General features: G+C 44.3%; 2 protein-coding genes across 10 annotated transcripts in view; one reads left to right on the forward strand and one right to left on the reverse strand.

The window, feature by feature from the left end:
* LOC147009769 (eukaryotic translation initiation factor 4E-1A-like) lies at window positions 1-15693 on the reverse strand. 4 transcript variants are annotated; one of them, XM_085860882.1, is made up of 7 exons: window positions 15632-15693; window positions 12384-12484; window positions 12190-12285; window positions 10036-10099; window positions 9817-9930; window positions 4997-5136; window positions 1-259 (listed from the first exon to the last, which is right to left on the reverse strand). In XM_085860882.1, exons 2-7 carry the CDS (start codon window positions 12482-12484, stop codon window positions 160-162), a joined length of 615 nt encoding a protein of 204 aa, XP_085717008.1. In that variant the 5' UTR covers window positions 15632-15693; the 3' UTR covers window positions 1-159. The 4 variants fall into 4 exon arrangements, with proteins under 4 accessions (XP_085717008.1, XP_085717006.1, XP_085717007.1 ...); XM_085860880.1 differs by lacking the exon at window positions 15632-15693 and adding an exon at window positions 14460-14543; XM_085860881.1 differs by lacking the exon at window positions 15632-15693 and adding an exon at window positions 14352-14482.
* LOC147009770 (ras-related protein Rab-32-like) overlaps window positions 14533-24669 on the forward strand; it is a 21214-nt gene continuing 11077 nt past the window's right edge. The window contains exons 1-4 of one of the 6 annotated variants that reach the window (XM_085860829.1): window positions 14574-14650; window positions 17378-17460; window positions 17564-17690; window positions 20315-20491. In XM_085860829.1, coding sequence (XP_085716955.1) covers window positions 20387-20491 — 105 coding nt within the window. In that variant the 5' untranslated portion in view covers window positions 14574-14650; window positions 17378-17460; window positions 17564-17690; window positions 20315-20386. Of the gene's footprint in view, window positions 14651-17377; window positions 17461-17563; window positions 17691-17722; window positions 17751-17823; window positions 19413-20314; window positions 20492-24669 lie in introns of those variants that run through there. The other 5 variants (XM_085860830.1, XM_085860832.1, XM_085860833.1 and 2 more) reach the window with 5 other exon arrangements.

Here is a 24669-nt window from a genome sequence, read left to right on the forward strand (position 1 = left end):
TCAATGCCAAATATTCTTTATTTTTCTAACACACCAAGAAAAAGTTGGCTTGCTCATAAAGTACTTTCAAAAAAAATACAAACAAGGCCAATCACTGTGAACATTAGGAGCCCAGACCAAGCAAAAGCCAAGACACACTGAGAAAGTGAGAATATGGATTCAGATTGAAAAATCTCCACTTTTGGCAGCAGTATCTGCATGGGGCTGGTAGGCCATAACAGACTCTGGATGTAGTCCCAAACGTTCTTTGTAGATTCGCCTGAAAAAAAAAACATAGAATGTAAAAGTATAAATTTATTATTCCTTCTCCAAATGTTATTTTGACCACAAACAATAAATCAGCAAAAATGTACACAAATCATAACTACAATGGTACTTGGTAGAGCACATACCTTGCTAGGCTGAACAGTTTACATTTTTGTATCCCACTGATAAGCTTATCTGCATCCTGACCTGAGCCAAAATCAAATCAACTTGTTCTAATCACCAACCCAACTCATCCACCAAGTTTTGTCATAACTCGTCCCGAAGTTTTTGAAATATCATGCTATACATCATTTTGTCCCCCATCTCAATGGTGAAGAATCAGTTGATAATTAAAAAAAAAAAAATCTCGCATCCAGATCCAGATTCGGCTCTTCACCAAAATCTAATCAATTCGTCCTTGTCACACACCTAACCTATCCACCAAGTTTCACCGAATCCATCCATAACATTTTGAGATATCCTGTTGACGGCCAAAAAGTGGTGAAAGCACAACCTCTGTCCACCCTTGGATGTGGAGGAAAGAGCACAAAGCTCCTTAAAGAAAAATAGGAACACTGGACCTGTAGCTTATCAGGGTCCTGAACTAATGCTGCAACCTAAATTTGGTGGCATTCTGACTGGTGGGTCGAAAGAAGATTTTGGAAGCAATTTGCGGGTCCGCCATTTTGACACACTTACGGTAATGTGATCAGCATGGCCTCCGCAATTCAACATCCCTACCCTGGCCAAATGTTGCAACCAAAATTTGGTAGTCTTCCGGGTGGTGGGTATGGATAAAGATTTTTGAAGGAATTCACGGGATTTCCCCAAAAATTGAATAAGTCAGCCATTTTGACACACTTCTGGTCATGTGATCAGCATGACCTCCACAATTTAGCATCCCTGCCTTGGCCTAATGTAACCAAAATTTGGTAGCATTCTGACTGGTAAGTCTGGAGAAGAAGATTTTTGAAGAAATTTACTAAGTCAGCTATTTTGACCTACTTAAAGTCATGTGACCAGAACAAGCTTTACAAATCCTGTTACCAGTCAGGAGAGGAACGTTGCTGCAAATTTTCAGCCGGATCGGCCCAGCGGTTTGGCCGGAAAAGTCGAAATAGGAGACGGACAGACAGACGGTGCATGATGATTGACAATACCTTATCTGGAATTTAAATTCCAGATAAGCTAAACATTGACACCAAATGTGCAACACACCCATCAGCCCAAGTATTTGGGAATGGTGGTATGGACGAGACTCCAATGAGGTGATAAATACAAAATAAATAAATTTAAACAAAGATAAATCCAAATAAATTCAGACATTAAATGCTTCCTCTTCTCCATTGGCTTAATTTCCGATCATCAATTTGGTTTGAGACCAAATTGTGGTAGAGAGAGTGAAGAAGAGTGGTGTGGTCGAGAAGTGAAGAAGAGAGTGCAGGCAGAATGGAGTGGGTAGAGAGGAGTTTGAGGAGTGATTTGTGATAGAAGGGTATCTGCAAAAGTGAAAGGAAAAGTATATAAGACGGTAGTGAGACCAACTATGTTGTATGGTTTGGAGGCGGTGGCACTAGCAAAAACACAGGAGGCGGAGCTGGAGGTGGCAGAGTTAAAGATACTGCGATTCTCGTTGGGAGTGACAAGGATGGACAGGATTAGAAATGAGTATATTCGAGGGACAGCGCAGGTAGGACGGTTTGGAGACAAAGTAAGAGAGGTGAGATTGAGATGGTTTGGACATGTGCACAGGAGGGATGCAGGGTATATCGGGAGAAGGTTGCTGAGGATGGAGCCGCCAGGTAGGAGGAGAAGAGGAAGGCCAAAGAGGAGGTTTATGGATGTGGTGAGGGTGGCCATGTGGGTGGTTGGTGTGACAATGGAAGATGTAGAGGACAGAGCGAAATGGAGATGGATGATCCGCTGTGGCGACCCCTAACGGGAGCAGCCAAAAGAAGAAGAAGAAGAAGAAGAATTTCGTTTCAGACCAGGTCACTCTACTCTGGATATGCAGCTTCTGCTTTCCCAACAATGGATGGAGGTACTCAATGTCAGGCATGAAATCAGAGCCATATCCCGAGAGATATCGCGTGCTTTTGACACAGTCTGGCACCCTGCCCAACTCACCAAACTCTCTTCCTATGGTATCCAAGGCCATCTACACTCATGGCTCGCAGACTTCCTCTCCTGTTGCAGCCAACATCTGGCCCTAAATGGAGTTCTCTCATCCCCTCTTCCTGACCAGGCTGGAGTTCCTCAAGGCAGCGTTCTGGGCCCTGTTCTTTTTCTGGTTTTCATCAATGATCTCTCCGACTCTCTGGAAAATCCTCTTTATCTCTTTGCTGATGACTCCACCCTCTGCCGTACCATCTGTCATCCCTCAGACCAGCAAGCCGCAGCTTCTTCGCTCTCTGCAGATCTGGAGAAAATCATAAACGGGTCCAACACGTGGAACATGTCTTTCAATCCTGACAAATCTCACACTCTCATTATATCTCTCCGAAAGGACCGTTTTAGAACCCCCCCCCCCCCATCTACTTTCTCAACAATCCTCTGGAAGAAGTCCTTTTATTCAAGCCTCTGGGTCTCATTATCTGCCATGATCTTTCCTGGGAAAGCCACATTTCCAACCTGGCCTGCAAAGGGAGTCTCTGACTGGGAATCCTCCATTGTGCAAAGTCCTTCCTCGGCCCACCTGAGCACCTGACCACATAGAAAGCTTTCATCTGCAGCCTGATGGAGTACTGCTCTCCCCTCTGGGCTGGTGCTCCTGCCTCTCACCTTTCTCAGCTTCACGCTGTGGAAGCCAAGGTATTCAGGATCATTGGTATCTCCCACGATGAGGCTGAGTCGTTGGGCCTCTCACCCTCTCACCATAGGTAGGTCAGTGGTGTTTCTGTCTTCTACCTTCTCCTCTCTGGTCCCCCCCATCCCCCTGCTCTGTCTGAGATATGTCCCCACCATATTTCCGCAGGACACTCAAGGTCCGCCAACAACCCCCTTCTGGTAAAACTACCAAAATCACGAATCACTGCTCACCTTCACTCTTTCATTCCTCTTTTTTCCCCACCTTGGGAATAAACTCCCACACTCTCTTCAAAACCCATTCTTCCATCCAGGCCTTCAAAACAGCTGTTCACCACCACCTCTTCTCTTCCCCCTTCCAAATCCTCGATCTTTTCTACCCCCGTTAATCCACCACAAACCCACCTCCTTCAAATTCCCTGCTTTCCTTCCTGAAAGTCCCTGTAATGTCCATTTTGTATACCCCATGTTCCCCGACCCATCCCTCTCCCTTCCACAGATCTCCTAATGTCTCTGGTCCCCACCGTTTTGTCCTTCCCTCTCCCACCCCTCTTGTCCCCTTCCCCCCTTGCTGTGTGTTGTGTGTTCGCTCTCACATGAGCCTCGATAAAGTCTACAAAAAAAAATTAAATAAATTGTAGGCCTCATCTGGTGACATGCAACTATTTTAATGAATACCTAACACTGAGAATTAAGATTTTTTTTGGAAAAATAAAATAAACGGATGGATGCACAAAAACTTTGGGTGCTGGCATCTTAACCAGTGAAAGAAACATTGGTTAGGAATGGCATACTTGGATGAAGGTGCCACACAGGGGTGACATATAGGACGAGCAGAGTATTTATAAACATCTCAAAAGAGACAACTGTAGCAATCGTGGATTACTTCCACGCAAGCAGAAAAAAGATAGTCATAAATGATAATAAAATGATTATTTTTTTTTAATGATACAGAAATTGGTCTTGGGAACAGTTTCTTATTGGGCGAGGCATGATACCCTGACATCCGACAAAAACAGCAATATTTATGACCACTTCCTCCTTTTTGTCCCCTGCCCCTCTGACAAGGTCAGACGGGAGACATTAAAATGACCTCAGTCCAACCAAGCGACGAATTATCCATCCATGTACTTTTGTGTACACAAGATTTCAGAAACCGTTGAACATTTAGCTTTCATATTGCAGATATCTATTCCTCATGACAATCTCAATCTGATTAGATCACAGCTGAATTATGCTGCAATGGCAACCACCTTGGTAACTTGGCTTATGGATACGATATTTCAAAAAAAACAAAACAGCCAATGTTTAAGATTTAGCTTTCATATTACACACACTAATCTCCATATCACCAAAAAGGCAAGGGGGGGCCTAGAATATCAGCTCCTTGTTTCAGAAGCATTGATTGAATGTGTGACCTATTGATTGAATGTGTGAATGCTCGAGAGTCAGGGCTCGTCCGCGCCCCCGACCCCCGGCCCATAACAATATAAGAGTTGTACTCTCAGTCTCTACAGTTGGTCGGCATTCTTCCCAACGGTTCTATTCATTATACGAGTTTTGCGCAAAAGTCATATCCATCCATCCATCCAATGGGACCATACTCTGTGCAGAGCGTTGGTGCTGCCGAAGCAGTCTCCTTGGCTATTGGGCACAATTCTAGAGGTGGTCACTGACACCACACTCATATCCATGCCACCTGAAAAGGCACATCAACAGAAGATGGTGTCTTCTGTTCATGTGCCTTTTATAACCACAAGTTTATTCAACTGCCTCAATTACTCACCGATATATAGCTCAGAAACAAACATTATGGATGGGCAAGAAAAGGCCGCAAATTGGCCGAGCGGTAAAAAAAAAAAAAAAAAAAAATTATATGGAATTGGCTTTTAGAGTTCCATACAAAATATTTCTGAAGTTGCTCTAACCAAGAATCATCACTCACCCCACAGTGAGTACAGCATGCCTCTTCTCTGCGTCACTTGTCCACAGCGCGATACGATCTCCTTTGCTCCTCACACTCAACACAGAACCACAAATATCTCCGCTGCCTTCCTCGAACGCCTCCCCAATGAGACACAACAGCTGAAGACATGGAAACTCTTTGTCCAAAAATACACAATGTATCAATCGAACATTTTTTTAGACAGCAGATAAAGCAGAAGTGAAAATATAATTTAAAGGTGATTTTAAAAAATAAATAAATGGAATTAAAAAAAAACAATGATGGTGGATCAGCATGACATGCAAGTTTATGTCCATGCCACATTAAGACATCATTGGTCCATTCTTATGGACAATCAATCCAAGTTTTAGATATTGGGGTAGTAGGTGCGGATAAAGCAAAAGGAAGAGATGAAAAGGAGGAAGTTGTGAAAGGAGGTTGGAGAATTACATGAGTAAGGGATGTGAAAGCCAGGCAAAAATGTTACAGCTCGAACTATAGTATATGAGAGTTGTACTCTCATAGGACAATAATATATTGTTACGAATGTGGAAGCCATTTGCACACAAACAGACAGCAGTCCCTAAGCTTAGTTATTTCAATATGTATGTGTATAGTTAGATTCCTCCCTATGTCGAAAGGGAATTACATGTGTGCACTGCGAAGTTTCTTTCTGGTTAGATTTTTGGAATACCCAACGCCAACAAATCAATCCTTCACTTCTTTGCACCATCGACACCATTGCCCACGTGCGTTCGACCACGGACGTGGGTGGATGTTTCCTCACTTCAGAACACCGACCCCGCCCAGGAAAGGAGGGTTTCCCCCCTGTCCAATCACGGATAGCCAGCACATCAACCCACGAAACACTGTCCAATCAGGGCAAAGATTACCTCAGAGCTCCGACTCCGCCCCAGAAAGGCAGGGTTTTCCCCCTGTCCAATCAGAGGGGGACAGATATCACCCCACGAAACCCTGTCCAATCAGGGCAAAGATTACCTCAGAGGACCGATCACCCCACCCCACCCGGGGGAGGGATAAGAATCGCCGGGCTCCCCTTAGTGCTCGCTGGAGTTGGGTTGGGATTGTCGGAGAAGAAAGGGGTCGCTGTTGCTCTTGGTGTGCGTCATTGGTGGTCGTCGTTGCCGTGTCTCAAGCTGGTCCTCTGACTATTCCACAGCCGTCGACTTCCATCTCTCATTTTGTCGAGCAATAACCCGGAGTCTGAACCAGGAATCTCCACTGGCCCTCTGTGAGGAGCGACCCTGGCCCCCACCTGGACCCTGCTATACCGTGTCTGGGATCGCCGACGACCCCGAGTTTCACACCTGCAGTCGCGGGCCAAACCGCATGAGGCGGCCAGGTACTGACCAAACTCTGACCTCCAGCCTGTCTATCCCCTTGGCTGCGAGGGTCGAAATAAAGATAATCCGGGTCCATTTTCTTTTGGTATGTGTGTGTCTGTGGTGGCACCGTCCTTTAAGAAGAATTGTTAAGTGCTTTTGCTCACTGTACATTGCCTGCATATTATAGTCGTGATAACTCTGCTCTGTGTCTCCCTCCCTATTATAAATAAACCCATGTTAAATGTTCCAGTTCGTTGTTTGCGCTTTCTTTCATTGACCCAGTATGGTTCGGGCTTGAGAGTCAGGAAGGCCGATTGTGCCGTAAATTGACATTTGGACCAGTGCGGCTTTGGTAACTCCCGCTCGGTTACGCTGGATCCGAGTCAGTAACAGCGACTCGGTTTGGACAAAGTCAGCCGAGGGTGTGGCTTCCCCGGAAGCTAGACCGCGCAGCTAATTAGGTAAATTGGAGTCAGACAAAAAGACCCTAACTGCGTGGTTAAGATATTGGCGACCACGGTCCTTTAAGTGACCCATCAACTCCAGAGTTATCCGGGGTGACGACCTTCAATTCCGGGTGTTCATGTGGAGACGGCCAAACTGCTCCGTCTAGCAGTCACGTGCCCCCGACCCCTGGCCCACAACAATATAAGAGTTGTACTCTCAGTCTCTACAGTTGGTAACAGGTTCTACTACAGTCGTCTGCAGAGAATTACTACAGGAAAGGAGTGCTATTTTTGCCTGGGGGAGAGTCAAATGAATCATAGTTTGTGTATGTAATACGTAGATAACATTTAATATGACAAAAGCAGAACCACAGCAGTGGTATTGGACCCACTGGAAATCTGGGCATTGAAAGAAAAGTCCTTGGGGCTGGGTGTGATGGGTATGCAGGACCGACTGTACATTTGAAAGGCTGGGGGTTGTTGGAGGGGAGGATTTCCAACAATGCAACCCCATACCTTGCAGATATCAAAACAACACGAGTTTAACGAGCTGGCCCCGATTTGACAGTCCAACACAAGCACTCCTTCTGGGATCACAACTTCAAATCCTACATGTGGTTATATTTTGTACTTCCAGTCGAGGTGCGAATCAGCGATTCTTAGGCTCGACACTGCCCGTGTGTCGGTAATACATGTACGGTGCCTTCAGAAAGCATTCACAGCCCTAGACTTTTGTCACATTTTGTTGCGTTACAGCCCGAATTTAAAAAGTATTAAATTTAATTTTTTTGTCACCAATCTACACATAATACGCTATCATGACAAAAATGAAAACATGCTTTTCGAAATTTTTACAAATTAATTAAATAAATTACACAAACTGAAATGGCTTGTACCAATAAGTATTCAACTTCCTGAATCAATAAGTTGTAGAAGTGCCTTTGGCAGTGATTACAGCTTTGAATCTTCTGGGGTATGTATGTATATAGGAATGTATGTATATATGTATGTATGTATGTATGTATGTATGTATGTATGTATCAGCTTTGCACATCTGGATTTGGGAGTTTCTCCTATTTTTCCTTGCACATTTGCTCCCAGGCAAAAATGCTACACTTGCAATGATAGTATATGAGAGTTGGACTCTCATTTACTACAGTAGTTTGCAGATAATTACGACAGGAAATGAATGTTATTTTTGCCTGGGGTTGCAAACTGTCAAGTTGGGTGAACAGCAATATTCAAATCTTTCCACAGATTCTCAATGGGATTCAAATCTGGGCCTTGGCTGGGCCACTCAAGGACTTTCACATTCTTGTTCTGAAGCCATTCCAGACTTGCTTTGGCTGTATGCTTGGGGTCATTGTCCTGTTGGAACACAAGTCTTCGCCACAGTCCAAGGTCTTTTGCACTCTGAAGCAGGTTCTCCTCAAGGATTTGCTTTTATTTGGCTCCATTCATTGTTCCCTCGATCCTTGCAAGTCTCCCAGTCCCTGCCGCTGAAAAGCCTCCCCATAGCATGATGCTGCCACCACCATGCTTCATGTTAGGAATGGTGTTAGATGGGTGAAGAGTTGGGCTCGGTTTTGGAGTGTCATATCAAAAGGGTTGAATACTTATTGATTCAAGACATTTCAGATTTTCATTTTTAATTTGTAAAAATTTCTAAAAACACATTTTCACTGTCATTATGGGATATTTTGTGTAGATTGGTGACCAATTTTTTTTTTATTTAATCCATCTTAAATCCAAGCTGCAAGAACAAAATGTGACAAAAGTCAATGGGTGTGAATACTTTCTGAAGGCACCGTATGATGTCCAATTTTCTCCAAATTTCCCTCAAGTGAATATGAAACAATGCTCGCGATCATTAAAAATAATATTATGCATAAAATAAAGGTGGCAATTGGGACGCAAGTGTGCTGGGGGCAATATCAGATCGCACACTAGAAACCATGCCTGGAAGAAATCACATATGAGGCCCCAAGATAGAATTTATAAATAAACCATGTTTAACCTGATGGCTAGAAATATTGGACAGGCAATGGAATACATCATTTATGAAGACTCATTGAAGCACCTTTATTCGCTAAAGATCATTGCAGCCTTCCTAGAGGCCCAGCGAGCCAAGGCGGTTGAGGTGATGAGCAGAGAATGCTTCAAAAACGTCGGGTTTCCTCAATGTCTTTCAATCTCGCGTTAAACAAAATTAGTGACCATTTAAACAGGTAATCATACATTGGACGGAATTATGCCTGGTGTTGGCTTAATGGTTAGGGTGGTGGGCTTGGGATCCGAGGATCCCGAGTTCAAATCCCATTTTTCTGTTGAATAAATACCAGGTGGGGTTGACTCTGCCTGTCATCCTTCCGAGGTCAGCAAAATGAGTGCGAGCTTGCTGGTATCCTGTGTTGGAGTGGCGACGTGTCCAGCATTGTGTCCAGTATCCAAGGAGACTGCTGGGGCAGCATCAATGCTCTGTACAGAGTATGGTCCCAATGGATGGATGGACGGAATTGACAAGTTTGTGTTTACAAGAATTTTTTTTAACTTCTGGTAGGTGTGCCCCACAAAATGCCACAATAAGCTAATTTACACTTTAATAGGGTGTTTTTCCAATGCAAAAAAAAACCTCCTGGGGGAGGGGGGCAAATGAAGTCACTACAACCTCCATCATGTGACACTTCGTCTCACTGTAAGGTTTGGTTGAGATTGGATAAGTAATGACCAAATAGATTGCAGTCGTACAGACAGACACCAAATTGCATATTTTAGCATGAGGTTCATTTGAGCAAGCCATATTGAGTCCAGTTTGTGGTCCTCTAAGGGCTGCACATCTCCCAAAAGTAACCCGTTGCAAAGAAAGTGAAATGCAAATGTTTAATACTGTGCAAGACAGGAGGCAAAACATGAATGGCAAAGAGGCATTAAGTCTTCATTAGAGACAGTTGTACACAAAAGGTAACCAGAGCCACAAAGTTATTTTTACAAATAATGGAAATATATATATATGTAGTTGAGATCTCACCGTTTCCAGCCAGAAAGAGTCAAGCAAGAGGTGCCGTTGTTGCCGACTCAGCATGACCAACCAGCGTCCCCCCATACGGTTCTGAGCATCCTCCCACATGGGGGAAATGCCATCCTGAATGAGTGCCCGTGGCAGTCATATTAAAAACCATACAAATGCAACTATGATAGACAAGTGCAAATGTGTGCTTACCACCAAAGCTCACAATTCTGTACAAACCTTGAAAACAGAATAGTCGGACCCAGAGAGCAGGCGGCTTGCTGGCTGGATGTGGTTATAAAGTCTGTGGAGATGCATCATAATCATCAACAACAACAGCAAATACAGAGATTCGGTGCTGCCGAAGCAGTCTCTTAGCAATCGTGGTTTGCCGTTGCCTTTCCAGCACTCAGAGAAGGAATTTGCAAAAAGAAAAAAATTCAGGGTGCCGATGATAACTTGCCTAATCTGCGTCGGAAGACGGTGGGATCTTTATCGTCTATCTACAACCAGTCATGGCAGACAGGTCATCCAGCTTAACGTCCTTCTGATGGACGGCATGCACAATGATGGCTCACCCTGCATGAGGACCATCAGGATGACAGTTTATAATTGCATTGAGGATTGAACGCACAGTAAGACAACTCAGAAGTGAGTGCACATATCTCTTAAGTTATCTTGAAGGTCAAGGATATGAAACGATGCGACCAATCAGAGTCAATTCAAAGAAATTGCAAGACAACATTCAGGTGAAGAAAAAATAAAATCAGAGGCTCCTTTCAATTGACATTCAAACATTAAATCCAAGAGATTTCAGTTCAACTCCAGTGTTCTGAACTTTAACATGGCATTTATAAGCGTCCGATTTTTGGTTTTAAATCATATATTACTAAAGGAAGGGTGTTCGGATGCCCGATGCTTCATTTTCATTCTAAAGTGTTCCTGCTGCCGTAGAATCATAAAATACAACACAGGGACAATACCCCTGGATGCTGCTACAAAACATAACTAGGGGAACTACTGGTAGGCATGGATGACCCACAAAATATGTAACAGGGAAGAACGTAAATACGTATGGATTTTTTTCTAATGCCATGAACAAACTTTGGTACATACACAGTCGTGAACATTGTGGTAAAGTTTCATCAAAATATAATTTGTAGTTTCAGAGAAGAGGTTGAAAGCATTTGTGGATGGACTGACGGACGACGTGCCATCCCATTAAGGTTCCCGGAACTACGTTCAAGGTAAGCTAAAAAAAATGGTGCCGTTTGAAAGCCAATTACATCTACTTAGTTGCAAAGCTAATAATCGATTTACTTGGAACAAAAATTCGTGTATATTTAATGAAAAAGATTCCCGTTTTAAAAGCCATCTTTCCAGGATTGAAAAGACAGGAATGGGAACTTAATGCAACGGTTCCAACTTTAACATTTATTCTTCAACAACACCAGAACCCTTGCGAAGGGCACAGAAGAACACACACACACACACAAAATTATACATCATAGTACTTGTCCAAGCAATAGAAAAAAATATATACACAAATATATATATATACATACATACATACATACATACATACAGAGAGAGCACACAAACACCACCAACTCGGTGTTCTAAAATATCCTTTTTGTGTGTTTCACTTCACCTTACATCCTCATTGACACTCACAGGTAGTCCACAAACTAATGCCGGCAGACAGGACCAGTTTCCTGCTTGGAATGATTTTCAATTTTGTTTGACTACCAGACAGGCACATGGAGATTGCTTTACAGCATTGAGATGAGACGATACAATTTGTCAAATTCATACTAAAGTAAAGCTAAACTACAGGTTTGTGTTCCAATTAGTGATCTTCGGTGTTCAAAAAGGATAAAATTAAATTTTAATAAGTGGTTCCTCGATCATCGATGGACGTCTGTCAGACAGAGAGAACTAATTGCTTAACCCTGTTTTACGCTACGTCCATAGGGTAATGACAAAATGGAACTGTAGCAGACATGTACCAAGAAGAACGGACAACAATTACAAACAGAAACAAGCAACCTAGAGAACGCCCTGAAACATGCTAAGGTCTACCAAAGATCAGATGGAGATTAAATTAGAAAAACAATTTACTGGAATGAAACAATCAAAAATGTCATTGAATGGAACCAGACGGTTCCATGTTGAAGGACGCCCGAGCCCCTAATCCTGCAGTGAACTAGATAGGCTAGTCAAAGCAAGTCCAAGTCAGCACACACCCTCCTAACCACAAATGCAAACAATTTATGAAACCACATTCAATGGAAAACAAACAAATATATGCACGCACGCACGCACGCACACCATTCCAAACAATAAATGCACAGTAAGAAACCATGACATAAAACAAAACAACAGAAAACTCACGCCCAGAAATCTTCTACAGTATCAAACTTTGTCACAATGCGGAGGTTGTCCGCCCATATACGGCTTTTTTCATTCCTGAGGAACCACAAACACCAGCTGAGGAACAAGCAAAGAAACAAAAAGTTTTAGTAAACTGCATCGGAAGGGCAGCGAATGCATCAATCTTTAAGTGTTAGATAACTGTACAATCTCACCAGTTCTGAAGAGGGTGCTTGTGGCTGAGAAATGATATTTGACAATCCTTCTTGCATTCAGCATCATCGTGGTCATCCTTTACCACTTTGGGATTGGCCATCTACAGGACAGGGTAAGCAAGGATGAAAGGAAAAACGAATGAACGAATGTTGCACAAAAGCAGGGCTCACCCAGAACATGTCGTTCCTTCCAATGAAATCTGAACTCTTTCAAGTCTCAATCCTCCAAGATCTGGTGGCAACTTTAGAAGAGCGACGTGTTCCACCAAAATGCCCTACTTACAAATCTACAGCAAGTATTGTTCACAACAAGACTGAATGCCCAAGTTCTGCTTTGTCCATGAAGCTCATGTCCCCCATCCATCTTTACCAGAACCTTCCCCACCCCTCATACTATTGTAAGCATTCATTTTTCCTATCAGAGTAGAGAAGCTCATGGTTTGTCTCAACATCAACAACTGGACAAAGAGGTGGTTAGTGCTTGTATCCTTGTGACCTACTCTGCTGAAGTTTCTCCTCCTCTATCCTCCACTCAATGTACTTCATCTCAAATTGTCCATCTGCTTGGAAAATGGCCAGTTATTCCAAATAGAACACTCAGTGGAGCACATAGCTCCACCAAGACGAACAGTTCACGTTTTGTATCACACCGACAGACCGGATCTGAAAACAGAATCGAATCCGCTTATCGTCATCAAACCAACTCATCCACCCAGTTGTCAGAGCTCGTCCACATCCTTTTGAAATATCATGCTCTATATATATCGTTTTTTTGGTCTCATCTATCAATGCTGAAGAATCAATTTGTTTGCCAAAGTTAAAAAAAAATTCTCACATCCGGACATAAATTCAGATCTTCACCCAAAATCGAATCAATTCCACCTCATCACGCACCCAAACACGCTGTAGTTTTTAGCCAATTTTGTTTGACTTTGTGCACTGATTAGATCTACTTAGTTGCAAAGCTAATAATCGATTTACTTGGAACAAAAATTCGTGTCCATTTAAACAAAAAAAAAAGATTCCCGTTTTAAAAGCCATCTTTCCAGGATTGAAAAGGCAGGAATGGGAACTTGATGCAACGGTTCCAACTTTAACATTTATTCTTCAACAACAGAACCCTTGAAAGGCACAGAAAACACACAAAAACAACACACACACACACAAAAACACACACACACACACACACACAAAAACACACACACACACACAAAAACACACAAAACCACACAAAAACACACAAAAACACACAAAAACACACAAAAACACACAAAAACACACAAAAACACACAAAAACACACAAAAACACACAAAAACACACAAAAACACACAAAAACACACACACACACACACACACACACACACACACACACACACACACACACACACACACACACACACACACACACACACACACACACACACACACACCGTTTTTAGCCCAATCACTCAATGGTGACTAATGGGTTTAAAAAAAAAAACTTCCCGAATCTGGATTTGGCTTGTCACCACAATCGAATCAATTCGTCCTCGTCACACCCAACCTGTTCACCACATTTTGTCAGATTGCGTCCATCGTTTTTGAAATATAGTGTAAAGTGTATCGTTTTGGCCCATCTCTCAATGGAGAAGTCATTAAAAATATATAATTTAAAAAATTGAAAAAAAATTTCTAGTATCCATATCCAGATTCAGATATTCACCCAAAACCGAATCGAATCGTGATAGTCATACCCCCAACTGTGCTACATACGTAGTTTTAAGCCCTACGACTCGATGGGGAAGGATGTCTTTAAAAAAAAAAAAAATTCCCCAAAATGGATTTGGATGGTTGCAAGAATTGAATAAACTCGTCCTGGTGACACAACCCAACCTGTCCACCAAATTTCGTCCGAATCCGCGCACAACCTTTTGAAATATCGTGTTCACAAACAAACAGCCAAAGTGGGAAACACAACGTCCTCCCACCTTGGGTGGTGAAGGTCTTTACGGTTTAAAAACAGAAAAGGAAAAAAAAATCATAATCAACTCGTGAATCAACTGTTTCTGAATACTTGATTAATATGTATACACAACCTCGTAAACTCGAGCCACCAAAGTTACAGGAACTGAAACAAATTAAGAAAAAGAAACAAACACGGGGGGGGGTGGGGCGTGTGTCTTTAATAACGGCAGCGTGTCGTTCGGTGTGTAAAATCACCGCGAACAACGAGCCGACAGTGGGATCACCTGTGGACCTGTTCGGTATTTTCTCCTAAACGATAAAGGTAATCACGGGATGGTACGGTCCGATCGTGTGATGGTACGGTCCGATCGTGTGATGGTACGGTCCGATCGTGTGATGGTACGGTCCGATCGTGTGATGGTACGGTCCGTCCGTGTGATGGTACGGTCCGTCCGTGTGATGGTACGGTCCGTCCGTGTGATGGTACGGTCCGTCCGTGTGATGGTACGGTCCGTCCGTGTGATGGTACGGTCCGTCAGTGTGATGGTACGGTCCGTCCGTGTGATGGTACGGTCCGATCGTGTGATGGTACGGTCCGATCGTGTGATGGTACGGTCCGATCGTGTGATGGTACGGTCCGATCGTGTGATGGTACGGTCCGATCGTGTGATGGTACGGTCCGTCCGTGTGATGGTACGGTCCGTCCGTGTGATGGTACGGTCCGTCCGTGTGATGGTACGGTCCGTCCGTGTGATGGTACGGTCCGTCCGTGTGATGGTACGGTCCGTCAGTGTGATGGTACGGTCCGTCCGTGTGATGGTACGGTCCGATCGTGTGATGGTACGGTCCGATCGTGTGATGGTACGGTCCGATCGTGTGATGGTACGGTCCGATCGTGTGATGGTACGGTCCGATCGTGTGATGGTACGGTCCGATCGTGTGATGGTACGGTCCGTCCGTGTGATGGTACGGTCCGTCCGTGTGATGGTACGGTCCGTCCGTGTGATGGTACGGTCCGTCCGTGTGATGGTACGGTCCGTCAGTGTGATGGTACGGTCCGTCCGTGTGATGGTACGGTCCGTCCATTCCGTTTACACGTTGCATCCTCCGTCCGCCTGCACGTATCACGACGATCTCAAGTCTCCGTGTTGCTGCAATTTCACAAAGAACATTCAAAACGTCAACATACAGTAATTATGTGTAAATGGGTCTGTGGGGAAGAGCATAACGTAGGAAGAGGACATGCGGACCGTCACACCCGTATCACATCATCACTGAAGAAGACGCAACGTCGCAACTACACCTGTTGAAGTGTCACGAGTTTAACAAAGTTCTGTTCAACAACGAAGATTAACGAACACGACCTCAGTGGCGCCGATTAGGGGGGGGGGGGGCATGCGAAGTAACCACCCCGGGGCCCTGAATTATTTCTTCAATTATTTTGTTTCATATAAGGTAGTTTGTGAATGATAAAACACCGGGGGTAGCTCGGTTGTGGTGTCTCACTCCGATCTACTCAGGGAGATTCCACGGCGTGGACAGTGACATCATCACTCGCAAAATAAACGATTGAGAACAATTTAACTCATGACAATCGCCGTAATGACGTAATGACGTCAATGAACACTGGAGTGTTAACCACACCCCATCCGGATGAAGTGTGTTAAACGAATCTGCATGAAAGAATAGGAGGATAAAACCCCCAATTTCCCTTAAACAAGGGTTGGTATTTTTCTGACGACGAAAATCTCCATATAGAATATATATATATATATATATATATATATATATATATATATATATATGTCTATGTCTATGTCTATGTCTATGTCTATGTCTATGTCTATGTCTATGTCTATGTCTATGTCTATGTCTATGTCTATGTCTATGTCTATGTCTATATCTGAAGGGGGCTTGGATAAAGTTGGCTCCACACTTAGTGTTACCCCAGAGCCCATTCTGGCTCCACTCTGTACTCTAACATACCCGACACGACCCGGGCATGAAGGACGGTCTTTAAGTACAGTACAGTACAGTACAGTACAGTACAGTAGAGTACAGTAGTTCTCTTAACTTGTTTTCCTCAAGTGGAAATCAAATCTAAAATGCTCGAACTACAAGGAAGCTCCTTCTCACACCCGCCCACTCCACAACCACCATTACCCCTTGACCGGCCCCGAATTATTCCCACCATCCTTTAATCGTTGTGGGGTTTAATGGACGCTCAGTTTAACACCCTCGCGACTGTGCACTCAACTTTCTCCCTCCAGAAACATCAACCATACAATTTATAATCGAACCCAGAGTACATAAATCAAGGGAATCTGGGAGGGGGGTACGTGTGCACCATTCTGTCGGACTCTCCACCCCCCCCCCCATCCCTCAATCAATGGTGTACAACGTCGTCCCTCCTTTAGTTCACTATCCTAAACATTTCCCATTTGTAGTTCCTCCATCGACGTTCTACCGTCTACAAGGAACCCTCAGGTGTGGACATTCAGGATATAACCAGGACGGATGAGGTTCTGCGGGAGGATACCTGTCACTATGTTACAAGAGAGGGGGGTGTTTATGGTTAGTTTTCAGAGGAGGGGGTCTTTACAGGAACAATGGGTGTTTATGGGAGCAATGGGTGTTTATGGGAAGAGAAGGGTTAGATTTGGGGGGTTGTAGTAAAAGTGGGTGTTGATGGTAAAAGTAGATGTTTAAGATAAAAGTGTGTGTTTATAGTGAGAGAGGGTTTAGAGTAGGGGGTTTATGTTAAAAGTGGGTGTTTGCAGGAACAATGGGTGTTTATGGTAAGAGAAGGTTGAAAATAGGGTGTTTATGGTAAAAAGGGGTGTTTATGCGAAGAAAGGGTTTAGAGTAGGTGGGTTATGGTAAAAGGGGGTATTTATGGAAAAAGTGGGTGTTTATAATAAAAGAGGGTAGAGAATAGTGGGTTTTATGGTAAAATTGACCAGAATATAATGTAAAATGTACCCGATCAGTTGTATTAAAGCGAAAGGATGGATAGTTTAACACTTCCACTAAATATCTCTAATCGCAGATCAAACTATGCGCTGACATTGCAGCATGAAGATGTTTAAAATACCTGTATCCAAATACCTGCATCACTCGGATTACTTAAACGTGAGTCATGTCACAGGTCATTCAACCTGCAATCATACCTGTGCTGTGTCCTGAAACGATCATTTATTTAGAATATCTGCAATATTTATTTTCTGATTTGCAGCGTCCATTTGATCATCATGTGCTGGACTCTTCCAATCGAGATACTGTATGTCGGTACACTTGATTACAGCTCGGTACACCTGATTACAGCTCGGTCCACGACTACAGGTCTGCACACTTGAATAAAGGTCGGTACACCTGATTACAGGTCGGTACACTTGACTACAGGTCTGCACACTTGAATAAAGGTCGGTACACTTGAGTACGGGTCTGTACACCTAATTACAGCTCAGTCCACAATTACAAGTCGGTACACTTGATTACAGGTCTGTACACTTGATTACAGGTCGGTACACTTGATTACAGGTCTGTACACCTAATTACAGCTCGGTCCACAATTACAGGTCGGTACACTTGATTACAGGTCAGTACACTTGACTACAGGTCTGTACACTTGAATAAAGGTCGGTACACCTGATTACAGGTCGGTACACTTGATTACAGGTCTGTACACCTAATTACAGCTCGGTCCACAATTACAGGTCGGTACACTTGATTACAGGTCAGTACACTTGACTACAGGTCTGTACACTTGAATAAAGGTCGGTACACCTGATTACAGGTCGGTACACTTGACTGCAGGTCTGTACACTTGAATAAAGGTCGGTACACCTGATTACAGGTCGGTACACTTGACTACAGGTCTGTACACCTAATTACAGCTCGGTCCACAATTACAGGTCGGTACACTTAATTACAGGTCGGTACACTTAATTACAGGTCGGTACACTTGATTACAGGTCTGTACACCTAATTACAGCTCGGTACACCTGATTACAGGTCGGTACACTTGACTACAGGTCGGTACACTTGATTGCAGGTCTGTACACCTAATTACAGCTCGGTCCACAATTACAGGTCAGTGCACTTGATTACAGGTAGGTACACTTGAATACAGGTCTGAACACTTGAATAAAGGTCGGTACACCTGATTACAGGTCGGTACACCTAATTGCAGCTCGGTCCACGATTACAGGTCGGTACACTTGATTACAGGTCTGTACACCTAATTACAGCTCGGTCCACAACTACAGGTCGGTATACTTGATTACAGGTCAGTACACTTGATTACAGGCCTGTACACTTGATTACAGGTAGGTATACACCTGATTACAGGTCGATTCTAGACCTGATTGCAGACTCGACGATTGGCTTTGACGTCCTATGGTACATTGGGAGTTTGCGACCATGTATTAATTAGCAAATTGAAGGAGAGAGAGAGGGAAATGATCGGGTATTGATTGGGTAGTGTGGAAGAGGGTAAGGGACGGTGACGAAGAACCTGGCAGGAGGAAAGCAAAGAAAGGGCTCCACCCATCCCATTCCACCAACCTCACCGTGATTCATCTCATTTGTTGCTCTTCGAAAACACGTTTTGAGGAATTCCGTTTTGAAACGTCCACATTCCAGCTGGAACACGTGCGAACAAAAGGAAACTTGTTAAAGTGACGTACATTCTGTTCCATGACGTCATAGTGTCAGCAGTGGTGGACGTGCAGGTTATCTACCAACCGGTTTGACGGGTGACATCACGACGCTTACACCGCAGGCAGGGGCAGTGATCCCCCAGTGAGCACCTGGGGAAACTGTACTAAATTTAGCAAGGTAACAGTCAGGAAAGGATGAGGCTTAACTGTTATAATGACATGTGAACGGGTGGGTGATCAGACTGAGACAGGTGGGTGATCAGACTGAGACAGGTGGGTGATCAGACTGAGACAGGTGGGTGATCAGACTGAGACAGGTGGTCCATTCGCGTATAAAGGTAAGTTCCGAATGTGGAATGAAGACGATGATACACAGCGTACGTGGATGGTGGGACCTGTTTACTGATTGATGACAACCACCAGGTAGGTACCTCTCATGCAAAACAGTGGTCTCAGGACTCATTGTGACAATATAAACGTGTACCGTGCCTCCACACCACACCACACCACACCACACCACACCACACCACACCACACCACACCACACACACGTTTATGGTAAGATTATATATATATATATATATATATATATATATATATATATATATATATATACACTCTATATGGTATGGCTGGCAGGATGGCCTAGGCCCCTCGATGTATGCACACACTCGCTTATAAGTCATCTATCCTGGGTTCGGATCCCTGCCCAGCTATAAAGTCATCCCGGTGTTTCAAAGGCAGGGTGATTCGTCGATGTCGAATGGACGTTAAGCCGGGTGTCCTGTCTGAATTCGTTGGTGGACGTTAAAGATCCCACAGTGTCCTTCGCCAAGAGTAAGCGAGCTATCGCCGGCACCCTGAACAAATTACAAATTCCTGCCCGAACGCACAGGTGCACTGCATCAACGACACGTCCGTGCACTCAGCCAATGCTGCCACCCTGCAGCCTCGTGTGCCGCATACGAAAGAAGAAGGAGACCGTACAGTGTGACATCTATTTATTACGTACGCAGATATGGAAGACATTTTCTCTCCAAGTATGATATGCAAACTCATAATGTCAGTCATTACTGAGCTTTAATGACATGGAACGGTCATCTGCAAACTTGTACTGTATGCAGATTTGTCTTGGAGAAGGGTAAGGGAATGAATTGGGAAGAGGGGTTGAGTGAGGGCATAAATGGGGGAGGGGGTTTAGAGGGAATGAGAACATGTGTGACATTCATGTAAAAGTGAGGATGGAGGGGCAGGAGATCAAAACGTGATATTAAGGTAACTCATAAACAGCTGTTTATGTAAGTTCTGACTGGTTGTTCTGCCAGGTGATCGTCGCTGGACCCTGTGTTATCTTATCGACCAGGTGTACCCTCCCCTTGGACCTTGAAGAAGGTGTGATGATGGAGTCACAAAGTCAGCGTGTGAAGCTGCTGGTCCTTGGAGATGCAGCCACGGGGAAAAGCTCCCTTGTGCGGAGATATGTAAGAGAAGAGTTTGGGGATGTAAGTATGAAGTCAAAAAAAAGTTTGTTCCTTAACAGGTATTTGGGGACAAATTAATCCCTTATTGTCAACAGTGTCTCAGGCTTGCGGAGGAGCTTGTGGAGGATGCGTATGTGGAGGAAGACATTAAGAGATATGATTGTACTTTTACCTTTTACCTGAACTGACACGATTAGGCAGGCCAATCCAGAGTTGGGTATAGTTTGGGTTGAACCTGAAGAAAGATTGAGTGAAAACCTTTGATTTGTTTCACCATTACCCCAGCAATCATTTCGTTTGCCAACAGCAACAGCATCATTTTATTTACCACCTATTCCTGCTGATAGGCAGACTCCTTGAATTTGATTCATGGCCTCTTACGGTCAAGGGTGCTGAGCAAGGCTCTTCTAGCACTGCCTATCTCGCTTGGCTCAGATGATCTGGCAGACCTTATCAGCCCTTAGTGTGAGCCTCTTCCTGTTTTATGTTTTACATAAACAGCTGTTTTATGTTAATTCTTTAATTTCCTTAAAATATTTCAAATCATTGCAGTCCTCCCCCTCCCCCCCCCCCTCATGCTTCTACATCCCCCTTTCCCCTTAAACTTCCTCCCCTTGTCTCCTCATTCTCACCAACCAACTCTCTCCACCATGATTCTCCAAACCTCCTTTTCCTCTCAACGATCCTTTCCACTTTGCTTCCTTTTTTTTGTTTATATTTCATACGAGGAAATACAACCCTTCGCTTTGCTGATGAGAATATGAAGGGGAGGGGGTGGAGAAAGAGAGAGGGGAAGCAGAGAGGATGGAGGGAAGGAAGGGGAGGCTGAAGAAGGGGAAGCTAGAAAGGGGGAGAAGAGCGAAGAAGGGGGGTGGAGTTGGGGAGAGCAACACCACACAAAATATTGCTATACACTCTGAGAAGGAGGGGTGAGAGACAGACAGAGAGACAGAGCAACAGAGGTGGGAGGAGAGTGCTGCATTATATTCAGAGGGGGAGCGAGGAGGGGCCAGACAGAAAGAGTTGGGGAAGGGGGGAGGTGGAAAAAAAAAGAGAGATAGGTGAGGGGTGGAGGTGGCATTAGCAAAGAGAGTGATGTGTTATGCTCGATGACCGAACACAAATAAAATAAAATAAAATCATGTCAGAACAGCTGTACACATAATGACACAACAGACTTTGTAATGTTAACCACAGGCACATTTGCAAAAAAAATTGATATCCCAGTTCGAGAAAATTTGTGGGAACATTAACCAAATGCATGGACTGAAAACATGGAAGTACATACCGCTCACATACGACCGAATGATCCCTCCTCATCAGGAGGAGAGCCAGGAAACAACATCTTTCTCATCTCAAGTTGGAACTCTCAAACCTGGCTCCCTCCTCCATATCCTGGTGGCATCGAATCAAATCTGTTTCTGGTGTATGTTCCCCCTCCATCCCCTCCCTTACCTCAAATGGCCGCACTGCTCATACCACACGTGAAAACGCTGAATGCCTGAACTCGGTGTTTGCATCAAAATCTTGTGTCCAAAACCCATCTCTTTCTGTACCCACCTTACCCAGTCGCACCCAACTGTCCCTGGACTTTGTGTCATTTTCTCCCGACAAGGTGGAGAGTTTGCTGACAAACCTCGACTCGGATTCTGCAACCGGTCCAGATGGCATCAGCCCACGTGAGCTAAAAACCTGCTCATCTGCTCTTGCTCACCCTCTACACCCTCTCATTTGCTCAAGGTCATCTGCCATCTGCTTGAAAACCAGGAAACATGGCTGCCCTGCATAAAAAAGGTACAAAAACAGATCCCTGCAACTACAGACCAATCAGTCTTCTCCCAATCATCAGCAAGGTTATGGAATCCATCATTGCTTCAGAGATCAAATTCTTCCACTTCTCCAATGGCTTGATTTCCGATCATCAATTTGGTTTCAGACCAGGTCACTCTACCCTGGATATGCTGCTTCTGCTCTTCCAACAATGGATGGAGGTCCTCAATGCCGGACATGAAAATAGAGCCATATCCCAAGACATATCGTGTGCTTTTGACATGGTCTGGAACTCTGCCCTGCTCATCAAACTCCATTCCAATGATATCCAAGGCCATCTCCACTCATCGCTCGCCGACTTCCTCTCCTGTCGCAGTCACCATGTGGCCTTAAATGGAGTTCTTTCATCCCCTCTTCCTGTCCAGGCTGGAGTTCCTCAAGGCAGTGTTCTGGGTCCTGTTCTTTTTCTGGTTTTCATAAATGGTCTATCGATTCTCTGGAAAATCCTTTTTATCTCTGTGCTGATGACTCCACTCTCTGCCGTACCATCTGTCATCCCTCAAACCAGCAAGCAGCAGCTTCTTCGCTCTCTGCAGACCTGGGTAAAATCACAAACTGGTCCAAAACATGGAACATGTCTTTCAATCCTGACAAATCTCACACTCTCACTGTCTCTCGGACCGTTTGGACCCCACCTCCCCCACCCCCCCACCCCCCCCATCCACTTTCTCAACAATCTTTTGGAAGAAGTCCATTCATTTCAGCTTCTGGGTCCCACTATCTGCTGTGATCTTTCCTGGGAAAGCCTCATTTCCAACCTGGCCTCCAAAGCCAGCCGCCGACTGGGAATCCTCCGTCATTCAAAGTCCTTCTTCGGCCCACCTGAGCTCCTGACCACATAAAAAGCTTTCGTCCACAGCCTGATGGAGTACCGCTTTCCCCTCTGGGCTGGTGTTCCTGCCTCTCACCCTTCTCGGCTTCACGCTGTGGAAACCAAGACATTTCGGATCATTGGTATCTCCCGTGATGAGTCTTTGGGCCTCTCACTCTCTCACTGCAGGCAGGTCGGTGGTTTTTCTGTCTTCTACCATCTCCTCTCTGGTCTCGCCCCCCCTTCTCCCTTGCTCTGTCTGCGATTTGTCCCCACCATTTTTCCGCACGACGCTCAAGGTCCGCCAACAACCCCCTTCTGGTAAAACTACCAAAATCACGAATTACTGCTCACCTTCACTCTTTCATTCCTCTTTTTTCCCCATCTTTGGAATAAACTCCCTCACTCTATTCATTCCCATTCTTCCCTCCATGCCTTCAAAACAGCTGTTCACCACCATCTCTTATCATCCCCCATCCAAATCCTCGATCTTTTCCACCCCCTTTAATCCACCCCAAACTCACCTCCTTCAAATTCCCTGCTTTCCTTCCTGAAAGTCCCTGTATGTCCATCTTGGATACCCCAAGTTCTCCACCCCATCCCTCTCCCTTCCACAGATCTCCTAATGTCTCTGTTCTCCACTGTTTTGTCCTTCCCTCTCCCGCCCCTCTTGTCTCATGCCCCCCTTATTGTACATTGCGCATTAGCTCTCATACGAGTCTCGACAAGGTATACAAAAAAAAAGCATTGCGACCAGATATCAAACACTAGGTACAATAAACAGAGAAGAAGGTATTGCAAAGTGAGGTGTTAATACCAGTGATTTTGGACAAAACGATGCAGAAATCAAGAAAATGACCAAATACCAAGACCTCAAGAAGGAAGTGAAAAGATCCTGGAAGCTGAAGAATGCCAAAGTTGTAACATTGATAGTTGGAGCTTCGGGAATGATGACAAAGAACCTTACAGAGATAGTAAAAACCATCCCTGGGAATATTATTACAAACGAACTACAGTTGGAAGATGTCTGGGGCTCACCTACAACAACAGCAACTTTCACACACACACACACACACACACACACACACACACACACACACACACACACACACACACACACACACACACACACACACACACACACACACACACACACACACACATCAAGTAAATAAAAACGACAAACACAAAAACTTACCTTGAAACAGGGTTCTTTGAAAGAGGATTTAAAGTGGTTAATTGGCGAAATTCAATTAAAAAATGTACCAAGCCAGAGAACACAAAATGTCGATCTACACTCTCTGCCTTCACAACAAAAACAAACATGGACAACACCTGGTCGGATGGACCTTATTGGTTTTAGCTCCACCACCGAAGGTGAAGCAGGTTATGTTTTCACACCTTTCTTTCTGTCTGTCTGTTTGTGTACGGGATATCTCAAAAATTTGCTAACAGATTCAGATGAAACTTGGTGGACACGTTCGGTGTGTGGCAAGGAAGACTTAATTCGATTTTGGTGAAGATCCGAATCCAGATCTGGATTCGAGATTTATTTAAT

The sequence above is a fragment of the Eptatretus burgeri genome, chromosome 17 (assembly GCF_056783735.1).
Source record: "Eptatretus burgeri isolate ZD-2024b chromosome 17, Ebu_testis_v1, whole genome shotgun sequence".
Classification (NCBI taxonomy): Eukaryota; Metazoa; Chordata; class Myxini; order Myxiniformes; family Myxinidae; genus Eptatretus; species Eptatretus burgeri.